The 22,819-nt window shown below is 39.7% G+C and overlaps 1 protein-coding gene across 1 annotated transcript; it reads left to right on the top strand.

The window, feature by feature from the left end:
* Positions 1–1,047: 1,047 nt before the first annotated feature.
* On the top strand, positions 1,048–22,241 carry INHBA (inhibin subunit beta A). The gene is made up of 3 exons (XM_054814366.1): positions 1,048–1,135; positions 3,823–4,343; positions 15,356–22,241. The coding sequence occupies exons 2-3, from the start codon at positions 3,956–3,958 to the stop codon at positions 16,237–16,239; spliced, it is 1,272 nt and encodes a 423-aa protein (XP_054670341.1). The 5' UTR covers positions 1,048–1,135; positions 3,823–3,955; the 3' UTR covers positions 16,240–22,241.
* The last annotated feature ends 578 nt before the right edge of the window (positions 22,242–22,819 follow it).

Here is a 22,819-nt window from a genome sequence, read left to right on the forward strand (position 1 = left end):
CTGATCCAGATCAGCCATATTCCAAGACAGATTAAACTTACATTACCAACAGGACATAAAAATACAATTATAAGTACGATTCAGGCCAAAAAAAAAAATCTGAAGGATGGGGATTTTCTGGTAATCAGTGGGTGTTTTGAATGAGTAAAGACTGCATGATCATGCCATTTGTCATAAACGGTACCACATAAAGCCAGCTATTATGTGTGTTTAAGAAAGGAGAAGGATTTTGGATTTACTTTTGACCTTATATATATTACTTTTGTACCGCCTAATTGGCATACAGTTATTTCTGATTTTCACTAATGTAAACTGAAATGGAAATTGCTTTTTATTTTATTCCACATGTGTTAATATCACACTAGCAAAAAATGTGACCTGTCATTCATTGTAACTTATTTTTAGATGTCTAAACAGTTTTTAATAGTGTGATGCAATCTGCACGTCAAGAAGCCAGGAGACTTGGACAAGAGCAATATGATTCATTTTTTAAGAGCTTTACAGGGATCCCTAAGTTAACAGAAGGGCATATTTATAAAAAGATTGAATTAAAAAAATCATCCACAGCAAAAGGCTTCTTAATCAAATGCATTTTCCTGAATTTGAAAAGAATCCAAATTTGCAAATAGATTATCTGGTATATCCTTAAGTATGAAAGAAGAAGAAAACAATTTGCAAACTAGTAATTAAGTAGCTGGCAAATACTGTATTTGAAGTAAATCAGTGATATCTACATCTAATAATATCTATATCTAGCTATGCAATAAAACAAGTTGGAATGTGTCTTCCTGACTCATAATGTTTGCTTTCAGTCTGATTTTAAGTTCTATTCTTTAAATGGATACAGAGATCACCACTACAAGTTGATATTTTGTCATACGAGACAATTAGGAGTTTCCATTAGATAATTACCAAAAGTATGTCTCATACAGGAAAAACAGTCAATTGCTGATGTAACAGGATTAACCAATCCAGCACAGTGATCCGTCCCACTTACTTTTGACAGACATTATATGTGAGTGTACACATGAGAAGTACAGTATAAAGCTTCGCATTATAAATACCACAAAGAGGAACTTCAGCAGTTCTTAATGCACAATACAGCAGTCTCCTTCTGAGAGTCAGGACTAGAGAGGTAAAACTTTAAACCAGCTTCTTTCTTTTAAAACTGAAACTTTTAATTCCTGTGCATGCTGTTGCATACTGTTAGGGCTATATTGAATGAATGCATATACAGAGCTTTGCAGCTCAGGTAATTTTATAGAAAGAGTCTGAACCACCATTTCTATATTTATTCAAACACTATGTATTTTTGTACATGTATATGTGTATGTATATAAGTACAAATGGACTATATATCAGCGGTCTCAGCAGACTCGCTTTTAGAAAACAGTGGTTTTTAGAAAGTTATGCTTTAATGTTCAATCTGTCATCATCATGGCATGCAAGTAAAATATGCTATACCTATATGTAATAGAGATTGTCTGTGATAAGTGTACCTGTTATATATGGCAAGCAACCTACATCCCACAGCAAGAACCCAAATATACTTTTCTGTATTTTATATTGATTTATGCCTGTCCCTTACTTTTCATCAGACACTGTTGGGATAGGTGCTATATTAGAACTATAAATAACCCCTTTAATTATGTCATCTGTTAGTACATCTAATCATGAATGCATATTTTCATCTGAAATTATTTTTTCGTCCAATTAAACTTTTAGTTCTATTTCAAGCTGACTTTCAGACTTCGTATAATTGCAACAGACTTTGGGCTGTTCACAAGATCCAAGAAATTTAGATGTATTATAGCGAGGTTTGTGTTACAAAGATGTGTTTATAAGAATGGCTGCAGGGTTTATAATGCTGACAGACCTGTAAGTGTAACAGTATATAACAGTATAGCAACTGAGGTCAGTAAAACACAGATGAGGGTGTACTGTGGATGCCTTATAACAGTGAAAGACTTATAAAAGAGCTTAATTGAAAAAGACTTGCAATATATAACATTTGTAAAACTTTGGTTGATTGTTCAATTACTTCTGTATGTTTCATTTACTCTAACTATAATTCCTTGCCTGTCTCTCAGCCCATGTGCCTGTAGTCATCTCACGGAAATCAGAGACCGTACAATGCTTATATTTATAAATTACTCCTTTCCACTAAACTACAATAATTGATGGTAATATAGTGAAAGTGGAATATTTGCTGGGTAGGAGGTAAGCACACCTGAGAAGACAGAGGTGTGTGAGAGAGAGAATGAAAGGAAGGAAAAGAAAGAGGGTAAATACTAAAAAAGCAGAAGCTGTTCTAAGAAAATCTGTACAAGTTAAAGTCTGGAGGGGAAGAAGCTCAAAAGTTAGAGTCTATCATCAGCTGTAGTTTAATCATTTTCCATTACCAAGTTCAAATGTGAGGGAGTTTACTAACTTCACCCTTGCTAGGCAAGGAACAGAACAGACAGGCTACAGAATGTAAAGGCAACACGAAGCTATGGCAGTGACACAGGGAATGCCTTTTCACTGCAGAGCAAAACTCTCACGGGCATAAAGTGGCAAGGGTCTACCTACCCTTGGTTGAGGAAACTCCGGCTCCCAGCAGTGTTTTAGATTGCTTTTCATTCCCCATGTCTTATTCTAATATTATGATTGCTCTATGTGGTTTAAATGAATGAAACAAAAAGTGCCTTCTAATAACAATGGGCCAAATGTAGAAGATGTTACTCAGCCTTCCCTCAGACAGAATTATTATTGGCATCAGTGAGGGATTTGCCTGAGTCAGGAACGAGTATGATTTGGCCAGATGACATGTAACACTTTTCACCTTCAAAGCATTTTTCAGACATTACTTGATTAACCCCAAACCTAAATATATCTGCCTGAGAACTTCTAGGCACAGCCTAGCATAGAAGTAGGGATATTTCTGGTGCGAGGGCACTACCTTAGCATGTCACAGATACGTGCCATACCAACTCCTGCTTAGGCTCTCAGTGCCTGATGGCGTATTGCAGCTGGAGAGCATATCATGTATTATATAGCCCTCCAAACAACAGTGTTGTTTTGCTCCCGTCAGATCTCTTGCCAGTGTTGATAACCTCCAGCATTTAGAATTGGGCAGAAAAGATCTTTTCTCTTCTACTCAAGGCAGAATAATGTTCTGCCCAAAATACTCGGAGCCCCTGCCCTCATCCCCATCTCATTCACAAGCTATTTAACATCTCCTGCTATCCCTAACAATACCAGGCAGGACCAAGAGCAAGGTGTTCGTTAATAAAAGGTTTCACTCTTTTCATTCATTCATGTTTCCTCTGTTTAGTTAAGCCAGTGATACTGTTGAAGGAATAAAACAAATAAAACAAAAAAAAAAAAAGGGAGAAAAAGGCGGGGGGGGGAATGACAGCTAGGGGGGAGCCAGGAGGGTCAAACGGAGAGAAAAAAAACCAAAAAAAAAGAGTACATTTACAGGAATGAAAAGAGATTTTAGAAAGGGGGGGGCAAGGGCAGAAACCACAAGTAGTGATATTTGAAGAGAGGTGTGTGTTAGGGGAGCAATGAGCATAAGGAAGCCAGCCTGCCTGTTCCTCCCCCTTCCTAATCATAGCCTTTACTCACAGACAAAACTCCCTCCCTCTCTCATTCACTCACTCACTTTAGGCCAATCCGTCCTCTCTCTCTCTCTCCCTCTCTCTGTGTCTCTCTCCTACTCTGAGACAGAGTCAGAACTCTTCTCCCTGACAGCCACAAACATCTACAGCAATTATTGCATTCAGAGAGGGAACCTGCAAACAAAACTTCACAGAAAACTTTTGGTTCTTGTTCCAGAGAATTTGCTGAAGAGAAGGAAAAACAAACAAACAAACAAACAAACCAAACCAGCCCCAAAAAAACTGTGCGTGAAGGGGGAGGAAAAGCAGGGCCTTTTAAAAAGGGAATCACAACAACTTTTGCTGCCAGGATGCCTTTGCTTTGGAAGAGAGGATTTTTGTTGGTGCTTTGCTGGATTATAGTGAGGAGTTCCCCAACCCCAGGATCCGAGGGGCACAGTTCAGTCACTGACTGCCCATCATGTGCCCTCGCCACGCTCTCAAAGGATGTGCCCAGCTCACAGCCTGAGATGGTGGAAGCAGTAAAGAAGCACATACTGAACATGTTGCACTTGAGGGACAGACCTAATATCACCCAGCCGGTGCCCAAGGCAGCACTTTTAAATGCCATCAAAAAACTCCATGTGGGAAAGGTGGGAGAGGATGGTTATGTGGAAATAGAGGATGATGTTGGAAGAAGAGCCGAAATGAATGAAGTTGTGGAGCAAACCTCAGAAATCATCACTTTTGCGGAATCAGGTGAGTGCTTGAAAAACAAAACTGTAAAATATCCTTTGTGCCAGAACTGCAATTAACTTCTTTTCTTCTCCTCAGCAATAATGTTTTCTGCGAGGTCGTAGGATGAGACTTGGGGGGAGGGAGAAGGAGGAATAGGATGGGGGGGGACGGGACTCTGAAGGAATTTGATTTTTCTGACTTAGTCTTGGCTACAGATTACACTTGCTAAGCACAGACAGCCACACAGGGAGGAAGCTCTCTAACCAATCTTGAGCAGAAAGTCAGGCTGCAGCGGGGTCCTCCAAACTGTGCCTGTGAAGCCAGAGTACTTGCAGTAAAGTACTGGGTTGCAGAGCTGATGGTGAAAGAAAAAGGCTGAAGCCTTTTGGGGAGTTTATCAAGACAGAAAGTGAGCTGCAAACTACTTGAGAAACAACCCTTTCATGTAAAAATTATAGTGCAAGTTATAAAATCAGATGAAGCAGCTTTAACTTTTAGAAGTAAGAGGGTTTGTTTCTTTTTTTTTTTTAACTTAGCACAGCATCTTCGGCAATAAAGAGTTGCAGGGACTGTCAGATGACTTCAATAGAACCGGACAAGTTGCTGTAGCTGATCCAATTTGTAATGCAGACTTCTGCATACTGGAAAAAAAGATTCTGTTCCTAAAACACTCCTGCCAAAAAAATGCAACCTTGGTAGGGTGTATTTTGAACTCTTTCACAGTTGTTTTCCCTAATTCTTATACAGTAACAGCTCAGAATATAGATATTTACTAAGTAATGGCTTAAGACTCACATCAACTGCCTATAGGAAACAGCTCTAAAGTTGTACTTTACTGTCTTGTTCCTACATGAATAGGACCAGAACCCGTTTTAATTCAATGTATATGTATGTGCATATTTATCTGTTAGTGTATGTGAGTATGTTTATACATGCATCAATAGCAGTATCTTGCAATAACTCTATCATCTAACTAACAGCAACTTTTTATGATGCTGTCTAGCCAAAGCATTTTTCCTGTTGCCAAGACGGTTTTAAAAGAATGTCATTGTTTTGTTTGGTACAGCATATGGTAGGCAAAGTATGCAAAGGAACTCCAAGCATTTTTGTTTAAAAGTTTGCTGCAGCAGTATAAACAATTAAGACAACACTCAGAGTTTCCAGTCCTGAAAACCTGTTGACTCAGATGTTCTGTTTGCAGGGAAGCCATGCACAAGAAGTGTGCATGCTTTTAAGAGCAGACATTCCTGCTGGCTGTCCGATTTCCAACTGTACAAGGAGCCCTTGCCTTCGGAGTCCTTGTCAATATACACATTATCAGTTCTTTCAGTATGAAAGCTCAGGCGTTTCGGTTTTTCCATCCCCTCCACTTCAGAAAGCAGGCAGAAGGTGTCAATGCCAGTGGTCATTAGAAGCAGGGGCGGCTCAATGTTAGTTTAGAAATGAGTTTTTAAAAGCAAGGAAATCTCTAAGCTATCTATGAGTCGGATTCCCCACCTGGTTTTCAGCAGCTCGCTCTGAGCACAGTGAAACACATATGGCATGAGCAGTGGTTTCTCTTCACTGTGTGAGTCCCAATCATTTGTAAACACATTATTGTCTCTCCTGAGCTCTGACACAAAGGAATTTGGAATTTGATATATGCCTACTCAGTACGACACCCTCTGACGGCGGCTCCTGAAGCCATTGGCTCTCGGGCTCACGTGAGCAGCGAAAATCGTGCCATTGCCCACACGCTGGCCAATAGTCCAGCCACCGATCCCCCCCCGTCACAAACTACCCAACACTAACATGTCACTTTTAGTTTGATTTACATAGCGTCGTCCTACCACTGCGAGCAAAATTAATTTAAGAAGACTTATACTATGGAGTTGCACAGCTGAAGTATGGGGGCATCCGCTGTATTCCCATGCCTTGTCTTTCCTGCTGCTGTTCTCCAGCTTCACACTAAGCCCGTCCTGGAAGTCAAGGCAGCAGGGCAGCTCTGGCCCTTTTTCCTGTACCTGCTAGGCTTTGATATGGGAGGAGGGGGGGGAGCAATTAGCAACCTAGAAACCGAGCTCTAGGGTTTGGGCTTATAATGGAAATGATAACCCCGCTCTCTGGAGTAACTTCAGACTACTAAAACATATTTTTAATCTATAGCCATTCATATTGGGTGTCTTGCTAACATCAGAGGATCTACCATACTTTACAGGTGCCAATGCTGTCACAACTTAAGTAAACTCTATCTGGGATCTCTTCCACTCATGCACCAGCAGTATTGCATGTCAAATGTAAAAGCAGTATTATTTTTTCTGTTGAGGAAAGTGAGGCAAAAAAGAGGGCAAGTGACATGTCATATAGGAAGTACGAGTTAAAAAGACAGAAATAGAATATAGCCACATGGACAGTCCCCACTTTTCACTCCGTGGGAACTGGTAAGAGTATGGACACGTTTTAAAACACCAAGCAGGAGAATAAACATGTTCCTCTCACGGTCAGGTTAATGTTCTTCCTGCTTTTAATATGAAACTCACTCTGTCTCAAAAGAGGGCAATAGGAAATCAATGAAAATGAATGGAAACATCTCACGTTGTATCAAATAAAGGTCTATGGAAAGAGAAATAAGACTTTAGGCTTTTTGTTCCTTTGGGTACTATTTGACATAAACCAGCCATTCCCCCTACCTTTCAGAAGCCACATTTACTACTTGCCTTCATAAAAAAGTAGTATTTCCATCTTTCATCAGCCGTATCCTCAGACATAGAATGAAATGGAGTGAATGAACAAACAGTGCCCTGTGCACGTGACTCTGGCTTGAGACTGTTATTTTCTAAAACAGACCAAAATTCAAATGAGCACAGGCTTCAGACAGTTAGAGGGGAAACTAAATGCAGTGAACTTGTCTGAAGCACAGGTGTAGTTATGTCCAGGAAATCAGCAAAATAGTTGGCAGGTAGTTTTCACAGCTAACAAATCCAGGCAGATCTTTGCAAAACTAATGACCGCGAGTATTGGGCAAAAGTTTACAAATGCACCCTACTGTCCTTTGGCACTCTTACAAGTAAAACATGAAAATGATTTTCTACTTGCATATCAAACTAAGATTACTAACCTCGATTAGTTCTGCTACGAGGGTAGCTGTGCCAGAGCTCTGTGGGTTACTTCAAGGTCTTAAAAATAGTCTTTTGAGGAGAGGGGTCATATAATTTTGTGACAAGCAAATCCAACAGGTTCTATAACTGAGATACCCAACGCTCATAAAATATGGTTGGCTACTAACTCTTTCATTATTTTAAGTAGATAGCTTATTAGGCAGACCTGGGATTTTGCCAAGTGAATTTGATCCTGGCAACTGAACTACCAATGAAATGGGTTGCTAAGATCAGCCCCCGAGAAGGTGATAGGAATTACTGGATGGAAATACTGAAATCCTAAGGCTTATCATTAGGAGAGCTGTCAGGAAAAAAAAGAGAAGTCTGACAGTTATTCAGACCATTTCTACCTTTTTGTATCACCTCATACTGAATTCAAGGTGAACTGACTTGCTCGTGTGATACCTACTTTCACGTGCAGATGCATGTGTGTACACACTCACCCCTTTTCCTAGGAAGATACCTACTGCTATACATCCAGACTGGCAGTTCAGGAGGAAAAAAAAAAGATGGGTCGCTAATGCCTCTTTAAGTCATTTAATCAATTTTCTTTTGCAAGCCAGTGTATTTAATGGTACAGATATCCGTGCTGAATAAAGAATGGCCACGAGAGGGCACACTCCAAAGGCTTTTTGCTCCATGCAAGGCAACCTTCCTGCAAGCTCCTGTTTTACCTAATTGGATCCTGAATCCCAGAGATCTTTATGCTTATCTGTAGCTTCTCTGAGTGGAGCTCTTGTTTCTCTCTTCTAGTTTATTTAAAAGACAGAGACTCATTGGAGTGGAAGACTGTAAGTAAAATAATTCAGGAAGGAAACATGCAAAGGGGAAAAAGATAAACTGATGGATGCTAGAAGTTCTGGAAATCTAGAGAGATCAGAAATTATCGTTATTATTTTTTACAAGATACTGAGAAATGTGACCGTGAATCATCATCTGAGCTGATTTTCTCACATCTTTTTTTAATGCAGTCTCCTTGGCTTTTAAAAAACAAGCCTATTTCCCCTTGGTGGTTTTTTGTTTTGTGTTGGGTGTTTGGTTTTTGTTTTGGGTTTTTTTCTTCCTTTGGCATACTGTATCAAAGATTTCAAGTTTAGCAAATGAATGCAAGTTACTTCCAGAATAAGAAATCCATTCTGTATTAATCTGTTTCATTGTACCAAAATGTGAGAAGTCAGGGAGGTGGTTTGGTTTGAGAACAACTTGAGAAAGCACAGACGAATCTGAGAAAGTGGGAACCGGTTTAGAAAAAGATACCTGAGAGAAAGTATTGCATGTGTCCATCTCTATGTATAGTCATGCATACAGTTTTGTATGCAAACGCAGTTGGGAATATCAGAATATGCATTTGCCTGTATGTGCGTATAAGCGCACGTATTCCATACGTACAGGTATGCTGAGGCAGACACGCTTATATACCCACATAGCTGTACCTGCATCATTGTAATATGAATAGGTTCCTGCAGATAACTCTGTGCATTCATGTGCTCTCCTGTGTGCAGGAGGTATCCACACTGCATATGATCAAATGATTCATGCTGAGGAGTTCTTTTATCTAGATATGTCTATATGGCTATGAAAAGGCAATCTCATTTAATGCAACAGAGCTTTGCTAGAAAGATTTAGGATGGAAGCTAAGACTACTGGAAGCAATTGGAAGTTTTGCTATTCATTTCAGTGGGCTTGGGATTTGGGCCTTAGTGCATACAAATCAAATAGTTTAATGAAAACAGACTGGCAGCTTCTGATCTACTTAATTTAAGAATTTACAACAAATTATCACAAGTATTTACAAAAAAAAATAATTACTCTTTTATGAAAGACAAAGACTTGGTATTGTTATTACCTTGAAATATGTTATTGGTGCCAGTGACCCTAAACTTTGCTTGAGCTATTTCAGGCGTAAATGCAAAATCAAGTAACAAAAAACTTCAACCAAACAAACACCTTTTTTGTTTCTAAATATTTAAAGCCATGTGGGGGGAAGGGCTTTCAATTTGGAAAGAACTCTAGGCTGGGGATGTAAAGTGCTTTCCTCCTGACAAAATAGCAGAGGAGAGTCAAGGTTCACCAGAACTGAATTATTTCACATTCTGAATGACCTTGTCAATGCCCCTTTGGGTTAACTTTTCAAGAAAAGGTATTTAAATAAGGTTGTTGCTGCTTTTTCCCCCATGAATGCTTGGGGAACAGTTTTTTCCCCTGGTTTTCTTTTTTGGTTTATTTTTTCTTACAACAAAAATCTCCTTTTGCTGGCAGCAAAGGGTAGGTGAACATGAAGATAAGGTGTTTGCTATTTGTGTCACAATTGCTCCTGCCTTTGTAAGAGGCAACAGTCAGGCAGGAACGAAAGTACGCAACCTGGATGCCCAGACACATACGACGGGTGATGAATAATTGGAATAAATCATTTGCCAGCGATCCATAGGCTGAAATGCCTTTACAGAAACGGCCAATGTCTAATCACGGTAATAACACATTTGTAATAATCAATCTGCCTAGGAGATAATTGCCAGATGATAACAGTGCTAAATTCACTGAATAAATTCTACATTGTGAACAATTCATCTAACTCTAGTGGTCACTCATTAGTAAACATTTTGAGCAATTATCTCTCAATAACCATGCTCTTCTCTTCACTCTCTTTAGAGGAACCTTTCTAGTAACCTATTTTTTTCTGTCTCCTGGGGAACGGAAATGAGAAGTAAAGAGAAGGATGCTTTTGAATGTAATTACAGATTGGCACGCAGTACAAATTCCCCCAAATCTAAACATAGGCAGTAGTAAAGTTAGCGACTAAAAAAGGAAAAAAAAGCTTGCTTTGTATGGAAAAAACAGTTCACTTACAATATAACGTAAAAACGGTTCAAAATTAAGCAGCGGTGAAGCATGGAAATTTAAAGTAACAGCACCTTCTTACACAGTGAGCATTTTTCAAAGGAAAATTTAAATATTGTGTATTAAGAGAAATTAAGAATAAGTCATGTTATAATGTCAGAAAGGATAATCACTTTCATTATGAAAAAAACAGCCTTAATAATTTAACAGCATATGGTTAAAAAAAGTCATTTAAAGTATCTTAGCATTTTACTCAAAAAAAGATCCTCTTAATTGTATAGCTTAGACCCTACCTAGTATATGTACATAGCTTGAACTAACAGGGCTCGATCTTGAATCCCGCTGCAAATCGCAAATAAATTAGCTTCGACTGCTTAGTTACAGCCAGCGATACTGAAGGAAGGATCCTTAGCCTCAGAGGAAGAGCGCGCTAGAGCCGCAGGCTCCTGCCGTGAGCCCAGCAGGAGCTACCCCACGCAGGGCTGCCCCCACCGGTCCCCCCACGCCTGGGCCACGAGGGCTCTGCCAGTCCCTCCGTGCTCTGCTGCGCTGTGCCCATCACCAAGTGCCACTCGGGAGCAGGTACCGAGCGCAGAGTCCCGCGTGTGAGCCCTGAACAGCCAGCCCTTCCAGAGGTGGAGAGGAGGGTACCTGTGCAGGCGCCCCTCTGCTTGCATGTTCAGCTTTCTCTCCTAAAAAGGTGTGCGAGCACTGCTGAAGAGAAAAACAGATTTGAGCAAACTCTCATGCTATATATACTGATGCTACACTTTCTTTCCATTCAGTAACTCCTTCCATTAAACCTTTTACCATATATGCACTACTTCTTAGGTCTTGCATTTTTAACCATTTCTCACGGTATTTGCCAGTGTCACTCGCACTGCTAGACTGCTCCCTCGGCATCACAGCCCTCTTCCTGGAAGGGACTTTGCTCAGCAGTAAAGCGGAGAGGTGGCCTCTCCAAGGCTTTGGGAAGGGGAGACGAGGAAAAGCAATCAAAGGGGGCCCAAAGTAATCCCTCGTCTCCTTTTTCAGCTGCTTTCTGCTATGATAACAATCCAGGCTGTTGACATCGCCGTTTATACGAGCGTGGAAGTGATGAAGGCATTACCGCTGTTGGGCTGTGGGTCTTTCCACAGGAGTCAGGCAGGAGGAGCAGGATGATTAGAAATGGAAAAAGACCCTTGCAAATCAGCTGTGGCAGATGAAAAGGCAGGACAAGAGGATAAACAAAGCAATTATGGAAGTGATACCATCCCCAACTTTCAGGAAGGTCTCCTTTTTACTTTCAGTTAGATGAACAGTATATATTTCCAAAGCTTTGAACCTGGTCATTAACTCAGACCAAAACGGAAAGACTGCTAAATCCCTAAGCAATATTTGAGGAAAATGAAATACAGCGATTTTTTTGTCTCAGAACACTTGAAGAATTTATTTTATTGTAGCACCGAACCTGTTGGAAATAAAGATCCTGTTATAAAGTGAATGTGTAATCATAATAAGCCAGATCCACAGATCTCAATTCAGTTTTAGCACAGGTCAAACTCTGATTTCAAAATGAGCTTGTCTGAGCATAGTGACCTCGTAAAGACTGCAGGATTCATACCATTTGTGCTGTGTGATCATAACAAACTAGTTGTGAATGTGGAGAGAATTCAGAAAAACTTCATTTTTTCCTAATGTGAAAGCATGCTTTTTATCCCCAACTTTGCACCATTCCCAGTCTCCTAAAAAGATCTGTGAAAGGGAAAGGTTTTTTTAATTGCTATAAAACCTTTTATTAGCTATGCACGTTTGAGGTCTCAGGATTTTGTTTTGTCCAGAAATACTAGGCTCATATAAGCTTCCTGCATTTTTTTTCTTCAGAATCCGAATCAACCATTCGTGTATAGAAAGTGCAGCTAGCCACATCCAGAGAGGCTGTTACTGTAGCTAACAACCTACAGGGAGGCTGTTATCCCAGTATAAGGACATGTCTTATGCTACCTTGCTCAAACTCACTTTCCTCAAGTGAAGAAAAAGCAAGTACTTAGGTACTTTCAGCATACTATTCTAACATTTTCAGTAATGAGGAAGAATTCAACTTTCACACAGGAACAGATGAAAAACTAATTAAGAGAGTTCTTGAGGTCCCGTTTCTTTCATGTAGTATCTGTCAACAAGAGTGGCTGCATTGCTATGCTTCCGGCCAGTGCAGAAGGTAATACGAATATTTACTGTTGGAGGTATGTCACTCTGTAACTCTTTTCAACTCCCACTAGCATGGAAATAACAAAATGTGAAATATCATGCATTAGCACTTAACAGCATTAGGTTATTCAGTAACACAGGGCTGTCTGGCTTTTCTGATCAGATGGGCCATACAGCTTCTTCCCCTGTTGAGCCAGGTCAGTGCACCCCGGCTGCTTTCTTCAGAGCATGCGACTGGGCCATTTTGCATGCTCATGTCCAGCACAGCTGATCTGCTAATGCACAGGATCCCTCCTGGCGCCAGAACTGCCGTCTGTGCCCAGCTTGGTACCTCAGGAACACAGAATGCACTTCCCAGCAATATATGCCTATTGCCCACATCAGTCTGTGAGCTCTAGGGAAAGAGAGCAGCTGGGAAAGGGCTGCTGGTGCCAGAACAACTTCTGCAGCTTGGTCTAAACCATCCTTTTTCCCCCGATGTTTCCTTGGGTAGGGACAGCAAACAGAAGGGGTTGGATGGAGAGTCTTGGAGGCAGCAACCCACTCCTGGCAGGTCACCTGTCTTCAGGTTCCACTGAAGCCCAGGTTCCCCTCGGAAAGGGTTTATTGGGGCTGTACCAAGGAAAGGGATGAGCTGAAGTTAGAAGCTTGCTTTAGAAGAGAAAGCCAGGGGGAATGGAGCCACAGGCTGGCTGGCTGGTCCTGGCAAGCCTTAGAAGTATCCATTCTCATAGAGAACACTCTTTATAACATCCCTACGTACAAGGCAACCAGCCTCTTGGACCAGACTTCCTTTGGACTGGAGGAATGTCATTGTACATCTCCTCATGCTCTGCAACCCAGGCAGGAGTGGGATTAATGCCTATCGCCTCCCCGCTGCTCCAACACAGCTGGCAGCTTTGCCATAGTTTCATTTCCAGAACAGAAAAAATTAGGTAAAAGCTGACTAATGAACTTTCAGTCATTATTGAATGAGTCTTATTTAAAAAATAATAGAAAAACAGTAACTCCACCATGCCTCACAGTACTGGTCAGCTTGCTCTGTCTTTTCTATGAGCTACTTCCTTTTCTGAGGCATAGTCCCACTGGTTCATGTAGCTCCCTAAAAATTAATGTAGCTCACTTTGGAGACTGGCATCAGGAAAGCCTGTGAGAAGCAGTTAACAGAAACCATGTGTTACCCTATCTCAGTGACAGTTGAAGTCTACAATTTCACACTCTCACTTAGAGGGAAAACAAAAACGAAAACAAAACGCTGTGCCCTTTGGCCACTGCAATTCAGAAATGTCTGTCTCTTTGACCTGGGAATGCCACCAGGGAAAGCTGAACGTGTCAGTGCCAGGACTTCACAGAGGAGGAAAGCAACAGGTAGCTCAAAGGGCAGCACAGCCTGCCTACAGAATTTAGAAACCAGGAACTCTTGAATTTGCAAGTGAATACATGATATATGTCTCTTGTGATTTTGCCCCACTTCCATTTCACCTGAGAACAGGGGAGCAAGGAGATGGTCAGGGAGCCCATACTAGTGGAGCTGAGTGGCAATGGGAAGCAAGAAGAGCAGCCTTGCTGCCATGAGAGCAATTTTGTGTGTGTGTGTGTCCAGCCACTTCAGTTTTGATCACCACTTGCCCTTTTTAGAGTGCAAAGTTCTGGTTCCTTGGCAAGCAGAACCACTGCACAGAGAATCAGGTCAACAACCGTGGGTAGCTCAAGAATAATATCAATGACAAATTGATAATTATGAATACTGTCAGATATCTGTGCATTTAAAATCTGTGACCCCAGTCCATCCTGACCTCCATGCTGAGAAAGAACAAAAGATGCCAACATGGCTCTTTCTTTTGTCAAGGAAACAGAAAAGTACCTCTCTTAAAAAAATAATACCACCACCACCCCCCCAGCTAATTCATTCTCTCTTAACTTTTTCATGCTCTAGTGATCAAATCATTAAACAGCCCTCATTATTCATTCCAACTTCTGCCAGGGATATGAGCTCTGTATCAGAGAAACACCCCCTCACCATCATAATCATCATCATGACATCTCAGCAAGTTGATACAATTATGCCAGAGAACCATCCTCATAATTATACAGTTCTTTAGCTCATTTCTCAGTGTATTCACCATTACTATAATCACAGCGAGTACAGTGTGTTAAATTAAGAACAGGATCTACAGCTAACATCTCACAGGATGAAGAGTCTGCCTGCTGCAATTTTGCAATTCTTTACAATATAATTCTGCAAACCTCTCAAAGCTGAGGCTCATATTTTAGTATTTCTTTGTTTTTGAAACAATTGACATTTACAACTCATTTTAAAATGCATATGAAGAATGGTATTTCACGGAGGGAGAAAGGGCAGACCTCGTTCCCACATAATTTCAAAAGTATTGCCAAAGAATTGGCAGGGCTGGAACTCACTCCCTAACTTTAGCTATTAGGCGCAGATATGTATGTGTATAGTACATACAGTCATGGACTGTCGTCACAAAAGCGTTTTTTGCCTTTCAGCTAACTGTGATCACAAAGACAGCGTAGGCAAATGAACTCTTAGCAGCTACTGATGCTTATTTGCTTTGAGATGCTTTACATAAATGACTATATCATTACTATAACAAAATGCTTTCGTTAAAATATGATAGTGGAAAACAACAGGGAAAGAAATACTTTTCTAAAGAGAGAATTTTCACAAAAGACAAACTGAGGAGGTAAAGGAAGGTTAGAAGAGTAGAATCATAAAAATTTAAAGAGCCAAGTAGGAAACCAAAGGAACTTCATGCCTGTGGCGACAGTAACAAATTCTCTTTAACAGAATGCAAGCAGACATACTAACAAGTTCTTCCTGTCTATTTCCATTTACCAAATCAGGCACAGCCAAGAAAATGTTGCACTTTGAGATTTCCAAGGAAGGCAGTGAATTATCGGTGGTGGAACATGCTGAAGTATGGCTCTTCCTGAAGGTCTCCAAGGCCAACCGGAGCCGGACAAAAGTCACCATCCGTCTGTTTCAACAGCAGCGGCAGCCAAAAAGTAACTCTGAAGGAGCAGAAGACACTGAGGACGGGGGGCTGAAAGGTGAAAGGAGTGAGACCTTGATTTCGGAAAAGGCAGTGGACACCCGTAAGAGCACTTGGCACATCTTTCCTGTCTCCAGCAGCGTCCAGAGACTCCTGGACCAAGGCAAGAGCTCTCTGGATGTGCGGATTGCCTGTGACCTGTGCCAAGAGACTGGAGCCAGCGTGGTGCTACTAGGCAAGAAGAAGAAAAAGGAAGATGATGGGGAAGGGAAAGAAAAGGAAGCTGGAGAATTCATAGAAGAGGAGAAGGAGCAATCACATCGGCCCTTCCTGATGATGCTTGCCCGGCACTCAGAGGACCGCCAGCACCGGCGGCGGAGACGAGGCCTGGAGTGTGATGGCAAAGTCAACATCTGCTGCAAGAAGCAGTTCTTTGTCAGCTTCAAGGACATAGGATGGAGTGACTGGATCATTGCACCTACAGGTTATCATGCCAACTACTGCGAAGGAGAGTGCCCCAGCCACATAGCAGGCACATCTGGTTCATCATTATCTTTCCACTCCACTGTCATCAACCATTACCGCATGCGGGGCCATAGCCCCTTTGCCAACCTCAAGTCATGTTGTGTGCCCACCAAGCTGCGGCCCATGTCCATGCTCTACTATGACGATGGCCAGAACATCATTAAGAAGGACATACAGAATATGATTGTGGAAGAGTGTGGCTGTTCGTAGACGCATGTGTGTGCAACAGCCTTCTCATGAAGTTGAGAAGAAAATGTATCAAAAGGCCAAGAAGAGGAAAGACCAGACATGGTATAACCTTTTTTGAATGAAACAATCATCGGAAATAAAAGCAAAAACAAAAGAGAGAGAAAAGAGAGGAAAAACAAAGACTTATGGAGGATCAGAAAGGACTTCAGCTATAAAAAGGAAGAAAGCTTCACGAACCTGGGCTTGAATGAGATACGTCTGAATGGCGGTATGGGTTGGGGATTTCCCCTTCCTTTCAGTATGCTCCTTATCTTATTACATAGTATATTAAACATTAGTTATTACTAGGGGAGTTATGTTCCCTCCCCTAGTTACCCATCAATTCAAGCCATGGTAGCAGCTCATCTAACCTGCAGCAATTTGGACTAAGTCCAAAATGTCATTTAAATTCCTTGAAAAGCCATGTGTATGAACACTACATTCACTGGCACTTTCCCCCCCAAATTTACCGAGGAACTGAATAGGTGTGTAATGTTTGTGTGTATATATATATGGCTATGTATTTATATACATATCTCTATACATACAGACACTATACACGTAAATATACTTAACATTGGTAAAGGGACAATATTGTGCAGGTGTATACACCTTCATCTTCTGCACTACATTTACAAAAAAAAAAAGAAAAAAGGAAAAAAAGAAAAAATGAAGAAAAAACAGAATAAAAAAAGAATGAATGAAAGAATAAAAGTTACATTTTGTAAAGGTGCTTACAACGTTAGAACTATGCAACCTAGTTGGTTTGAAACTGTTTACCTGCAAAAGAAAGAAAAAAAAAACCAGAAAGACTTTTTTTTAAATGGAAGTAACTTGTTTTAAAAAAAATCTTCAGTGAGAGATACTTGAAAGGAACATGTTTGTCCAGTTACTGGAGCCAAACATTTCTATATTTTGTAAAAAAAATTTTTAATCGTTTACTATTTGCACTACAATGGTGTCTGACCTGTCTAATCCTTATTTAACAAATATTTGCAAGGGAGGGTGGTTGGGTGTGGGAGGGGTTGAGAGCTGCACTTATTGTGAGCTATACAAGAACTGCTACAGCACACAAAATAGCTATTTTTATTATTATAATTATTATTATTATTTTGTACCTTAAAATGAATAGACACATACACCAAAGACATTTGTGCGAGCCTCTAAAAAGTCTGTTTGTGGTTGGTACCATTCACCTGTAATAAGTTAAGGTTTGAATTAAGGGTCAGTGGGTTGATTACATTCAGGCTAGAATATCTGTTAACCAGTTAAATTCAAATAGAGCCCTCAACAGAAAATTGCCATTTGAAGTAAGCCCAGAAAAGCCCTGGGATTTGGATCCGAGGTGCTCAGATCCAAGGTCCATCTAAGCATAATTGTACTCTTTTGCATGTACAACACTAAGACTTGTCCCTGATGCACAGCAACTGTGCGTTGTTGGGAAACAACTTTATACAAGGGATATACATATATATATATGTATATATTTCTGTATGTATATATGTATGTATACACAAGCTATAAGCACTTCTGACTTCACTTTAATGTTCTTAAAACAATGAATGTTTGTGTGCAAAGCACAGTATGTTAAAAGATTGTTTGTTTGTTACTACCAAGTGGGAGGCTACACGTTCAAAATGGTATTTGTGTGAGAGAAACCTAAAGTGCTGGTGTACACTTAGAAAGTCTTGATGTAAAATTGCAAGCAGCTTTGGGCCCTGCCCACCATCACCCTGCAAATATACAGAAAATGGCAGTTGTGGTAGGATTTCCGTTTGAAATGCAATCTTCAGCGTAAGACTGGCTGTCTCAACCCTCACCCTCTAGCATGACAAATCTTAATGGGTTTGCGCGTTACCTGTAAGAAGACCTAATTTTCAGTGTCAACACCTAACCTGAAAGGTCCAACCCATAGGGCATAGGTAGATAGTTGGTTTTTTTTAAAAAAAAAAATTCTATCGCTGTCATATTTAAAAGAATGTTAAAGTTACAACATTTGTCTTTGGGTAGGGGGAGATGATAAGAGGGAATGGGAGAAACCTTTAGGCCCTGTTTACACTGAGTTTGATAACCCTGAGCCTGAAGCTTCAGAGTCTCACAGGTTTGCAGGACCAAGCCTCTGTTAGCTGCCTTCTGACAGGACAGGCTTCAAAACGCCTCTCATGGAAAGAAGCACTAACGCGGCTCCCCATCTTGTTGAGAACACAGTCTGTAAAAAAAAATTTTAAAAAAAAAAAAAAAAGATAGCACAATTTAACCTGGTCACATTGGCTAGGGATAGTGTGTTAGCACCTTCATGGCGAGAACTATGTTTAAACAGTGTAATCAGGGCCTTCATTTTTTGTCAGCCAAAACTGTTTGTGTGTGCATGTGCGTGTGGGTGTTCTCTGTGTGTGCATATATGTGCACATGGGCGCATGTCTGCATTTGTATGTATCGATAGAGATTTAAAAAAAAAAATGAAAAAAAAGAAAAAAAGAAAGAAAAGGAAAAAAAACCCCACCTTTCCTCCGTTGAATAGATATCAACATACATGCTTATAGCTAAGTTTTCTATCTAATTTATTCCACAGTATTTAGATTGCATAGTACAGCTAATGGGTTATACATTTATGTACTTTTTATACAATGCATTTTTTTTACAGACTTGTTTGCAATTTGCAAAAAAAAAAAAAAAGAAAATTATAACAATTGGGTAAACACTAAATTTGTCACTAAAGTATTCTGTAAAATATCAAGGCTTTCTGATTTAAATTATTTGCAGAAGTTTGTTGGGTTTTTTTATGGTTTTTTCCTGGGGAAAGGGAGGGATGCCAAATGTTAGTAGGGAAATTAAAAAAAAAAAAAGATAAAAAAAAAGATGCACAACTAATTTATCTTTATAACTTAAACAAACCAAGTTCCTGACCCTGCTGCATTTGAAGCAAGTGGCAGAATTACTGTTGATTTTTCTAGCAGTAGAGCCAGGCTCTGGAACAGCAGGAGCAGGGACATAGTCTGTGACAGTTGTTGAGGAGAGTACCTTTTACTTCACTGGGCTTTAGACTTGGCCTAAATTTGTACACATATTGTCCCAGAACCCTTAGTGGTGTCAACAGGTTCTCTGACGTCTACTGGTTTTTTTTTACAAGAGTAGTAAAACTACTTACATAAGTAAAGGTAAACCAGAGTGCATCACAAGTTCCTTTTGTTGTGGGCAGTGTGAAGGGAGAGAAAGGATTTTGAATGAATGGCACCATATCCAACATTGTTTAATTCAATTATTTAAAACAGGCTGCTTGCATCATGGTTGATCTCTGAATGTAGTGGCAAGGGAAGCAGGTGAGATGGCTCACGTTGGTAAAAATCATTCTAAAATGTGATTAGTTAGAGAGAATTGGAGACCTGAAATCCCAGCACCTTCCCCTAAATGACAATGGCAAAACTCCCATTGGCTGCAAGCAGAGTAGCCCTAGGCTCATGGTTTTCCTGGCCAAAGCAGAACTAGCCTTTAAAAAGAAGTCTGATGCTGAGTTTTGAACCAGTTTTTATGTGCCGAATTGGGACTGGCCCTGGAAAACACGAAGCTAGCCTGAGACAAATTCCAAGTGAGGAAAGAACATAGGATTTTAGATGTGGTGAGCACGTTTCATGACAGATACACCAAAAACAGAAGAAGGTTTTCAAATCAACAAGTAATTGTTCCTAAGCCCTGCTTTTTAGCTTTCATTTCTGTGTGTATACTAGTCACAAATTTTAAAGGTTTCTCCCTCCAATCTCTAGATTCAGTCATGGGGTTTTGATTTGTGGTCAGACTTATTTCAAGTAGGGGGAAATGAAAAACTATATGATAAAATAAAATAAGAAATTGGGATGTTAATCAAGACTGACTGATTCCAGCAAAACACCCCACCCCCGATAATTTGATTTAATTAAATCTGCATGTACTTAAAATAGCATTAGAAATTGTTACCATATTTAAACAGTTGTTCAAGGGCATGCAGTCTCAAAAATTGCTTCTCCTTTCAGGTATGACTATACCAAACAAAAAAAAAGAGGCTTTTAACTACTAACACATTCCTTTCCATATAACCTACTTCCTGTTTATATTGAAAATGTATTTTCAGTATATATTTAATCACAGAAATGTATTTGTTTAGTACCTCCACAATCTTCTTGCTTCACAACTGACCACATTTGGTTGTCTTTCCCCCTCTCCATGTTAGACGCTCACTGGATACAAGGCCTAAGAAACCGGCAGAAGCGCAGGTTAAGAAGTTTCTTCGGGAGGGCTGAATGTATTTGTATTCTTGGGGTTTAGGAAAAGGAAATGCTTACAGATGCTTATAATTATTCTGCACTCATGTCACAGCAGAATACTGATCTAGGGCCTGTAGAACCGAATGAAATGGGAGTTTTGTCATTGACTTCAAGAGAAACAGTCTCTTACCAAATTATTGCAAAATAGGACTCCGTTACATATACCTGCTTTTTTTGTATTTAGTTGAGATTTAAGCCATCAAGCTCATTTAACTGTGACACCACAAGGCCACGTAGAGGCTACCAGCAATATTTCTGAGGCAGAGCAGTTCAGGCATCTGTAAAGTCTATGCGCAAAATGAAAATTTTTATGGACTATAGTTACTCGTGTGGAATAGTGCCTTACTCTGTAAGCAATGCTGTTGATTTCAGAGGGTCTCCTTTCCTAGAAAGTTACCAGTCATCATCAATAAAGTGAGCAAAATCTATTTCTGGAGTGTAGGTAGAAGAGATGTGATGGAAATGATTAAGTTCTTTAAGTTAAACCTCATGTCAATAGTGTGCATCAGTATAAGAATCAGATGCTAATCACTTTCCTCACACTGAAAAAATCTTTACTCCCCATCTGCTCTCATTGCATTACATGTGGAGTAAAAAGCCTTTCAGTACGAGTAAATAAAATCATAATTTGACCTTTTGTGAACAACTATAAGCAACATTTTCATGGGCAGAAACAAACAACACTTCTGGGTTATATAGCTATTTATTTTTTGAGATATAGTGAATCTGTGTTAATTCTCAATGGGTTTCCTTGTATTTAAATACTTTCAAAAACAATACATTGACGATGGGTTGAAGATATATATATATGTATGTATACATATTATATATCTCTACAGTATATATATACACACAACTATATATATATGTATATACATATATATATAAATTATGAAAGCCAAGATATTATGAAGCCTATTTTGTTTTTATCATTTTGTGTTTTGTTGTTGATATTATTATTATTATTGTTATTATTATTATTATTTTGCATACTACATGCAGTGCTTTAACCAATGTCTGTTTGGCTAATGTAATTAAAGTTGTTAATTTATATGAGTACATTTCAACTATGTCAATGGTTTCTTAATATTTATTGTGTAGAAGGACTGGTATTTTTTTTATTTACATTATGTTTAAAGAGGTAACAGTTTGATATGTTCTCATTTGTTTATATTAGAAGTTATTTATTTTCACGGCATTCCGTCTGGTATTTTGATATTTGGAAGGCATGCTACCTATACTTTGTACAGTTAGTGGGCAGTATTCAGCAGCTCCCAGTAGATTTTTAGGCCCTATGTTAAATAAAAGACCTGTTTGGGATTTTTATTTTAGATCTTTCATATTGGTTTGCCAGGACCACTCAGTGCACTTATTGCCAGACACTCTGCCTGCGTGACCAATTTATTCCTACTGTATTTACCCAGGACAGAGGACCAAAACCACCTCTGGTGTAAGTCCAGTGACTTCAGTGAAGTTATACCAGAGATGTATTTGGCTCACAGAGAAAACGCTTGTGCAAATCAATGCAAAGAAAAGGCAGAAAGAAAGAAGCAGTCTTTGCATTTGGAAGAGGATTTCAACGTGTTAAAATTGTTTGGGTCAGCTACTATTTTATTTTACTTTGTTCTTTTTGTTATTTTGCTCTTTCTTATACAACAGCAGCAACAACACAAGTGAAATAAATAAAGGGAGTTTCACCAAGCATTGTGTAATCGTCCCTTAATATGCATTCCTGGTTGGGAAATTCACGGGAGCTGGGAAATAACAGAAAAAAAAAATTAACCTTAGAGGTGAAACATGTGGGTGCCTCTTTGGATTGATCAGTGTGATGCCTTTCTCTGTGGTGTGACTATGCTAAATGGACATTTGAATTCATGGCCCTACATGCCACGGAATTTCAGGTTGTTCACTTCTCCTTGTGAAACGAACTGGTGTACAAAAGCTAAAGCCAACTGCAACTTCCCTTTGCCTGCAGGCTGTTAGGTCTTCACTTACCGTCACCACAGTTCCCTTGAATAACCCAGAATTAGATGCTTACACAGATAAAAGGAGAATTTGTATTACTGAGACAAAATTGCAAGGCTGTCAGTTCACATGCACTAGTTTATAAATTGATTAGTAGTCAGATGAAGTGATCAAAGAGGCCTGATCACAGGCAGCTGATCCCTGGTCTGAGTGAGAAATTATCTGAATACCCTCATATTTGAAAGTAAAGTGAACTTATGAAGGGTTTTCACCAGTCATTGCATTCCTACGGTGATAAA

The sequence above is a fragment of the Grus americana genome, chromosome 2 (genome assembly GCF_028858705.1).
Source record: "Grus americana isolate bGruAme1 chromosome 2, bGruAme1.mat, whole genome shotgun sequence".
NCBI lineage: Eukaryota > Metazoa > Chordata > Aves > Gruiformes > Gruidae > Grus > Grus americana.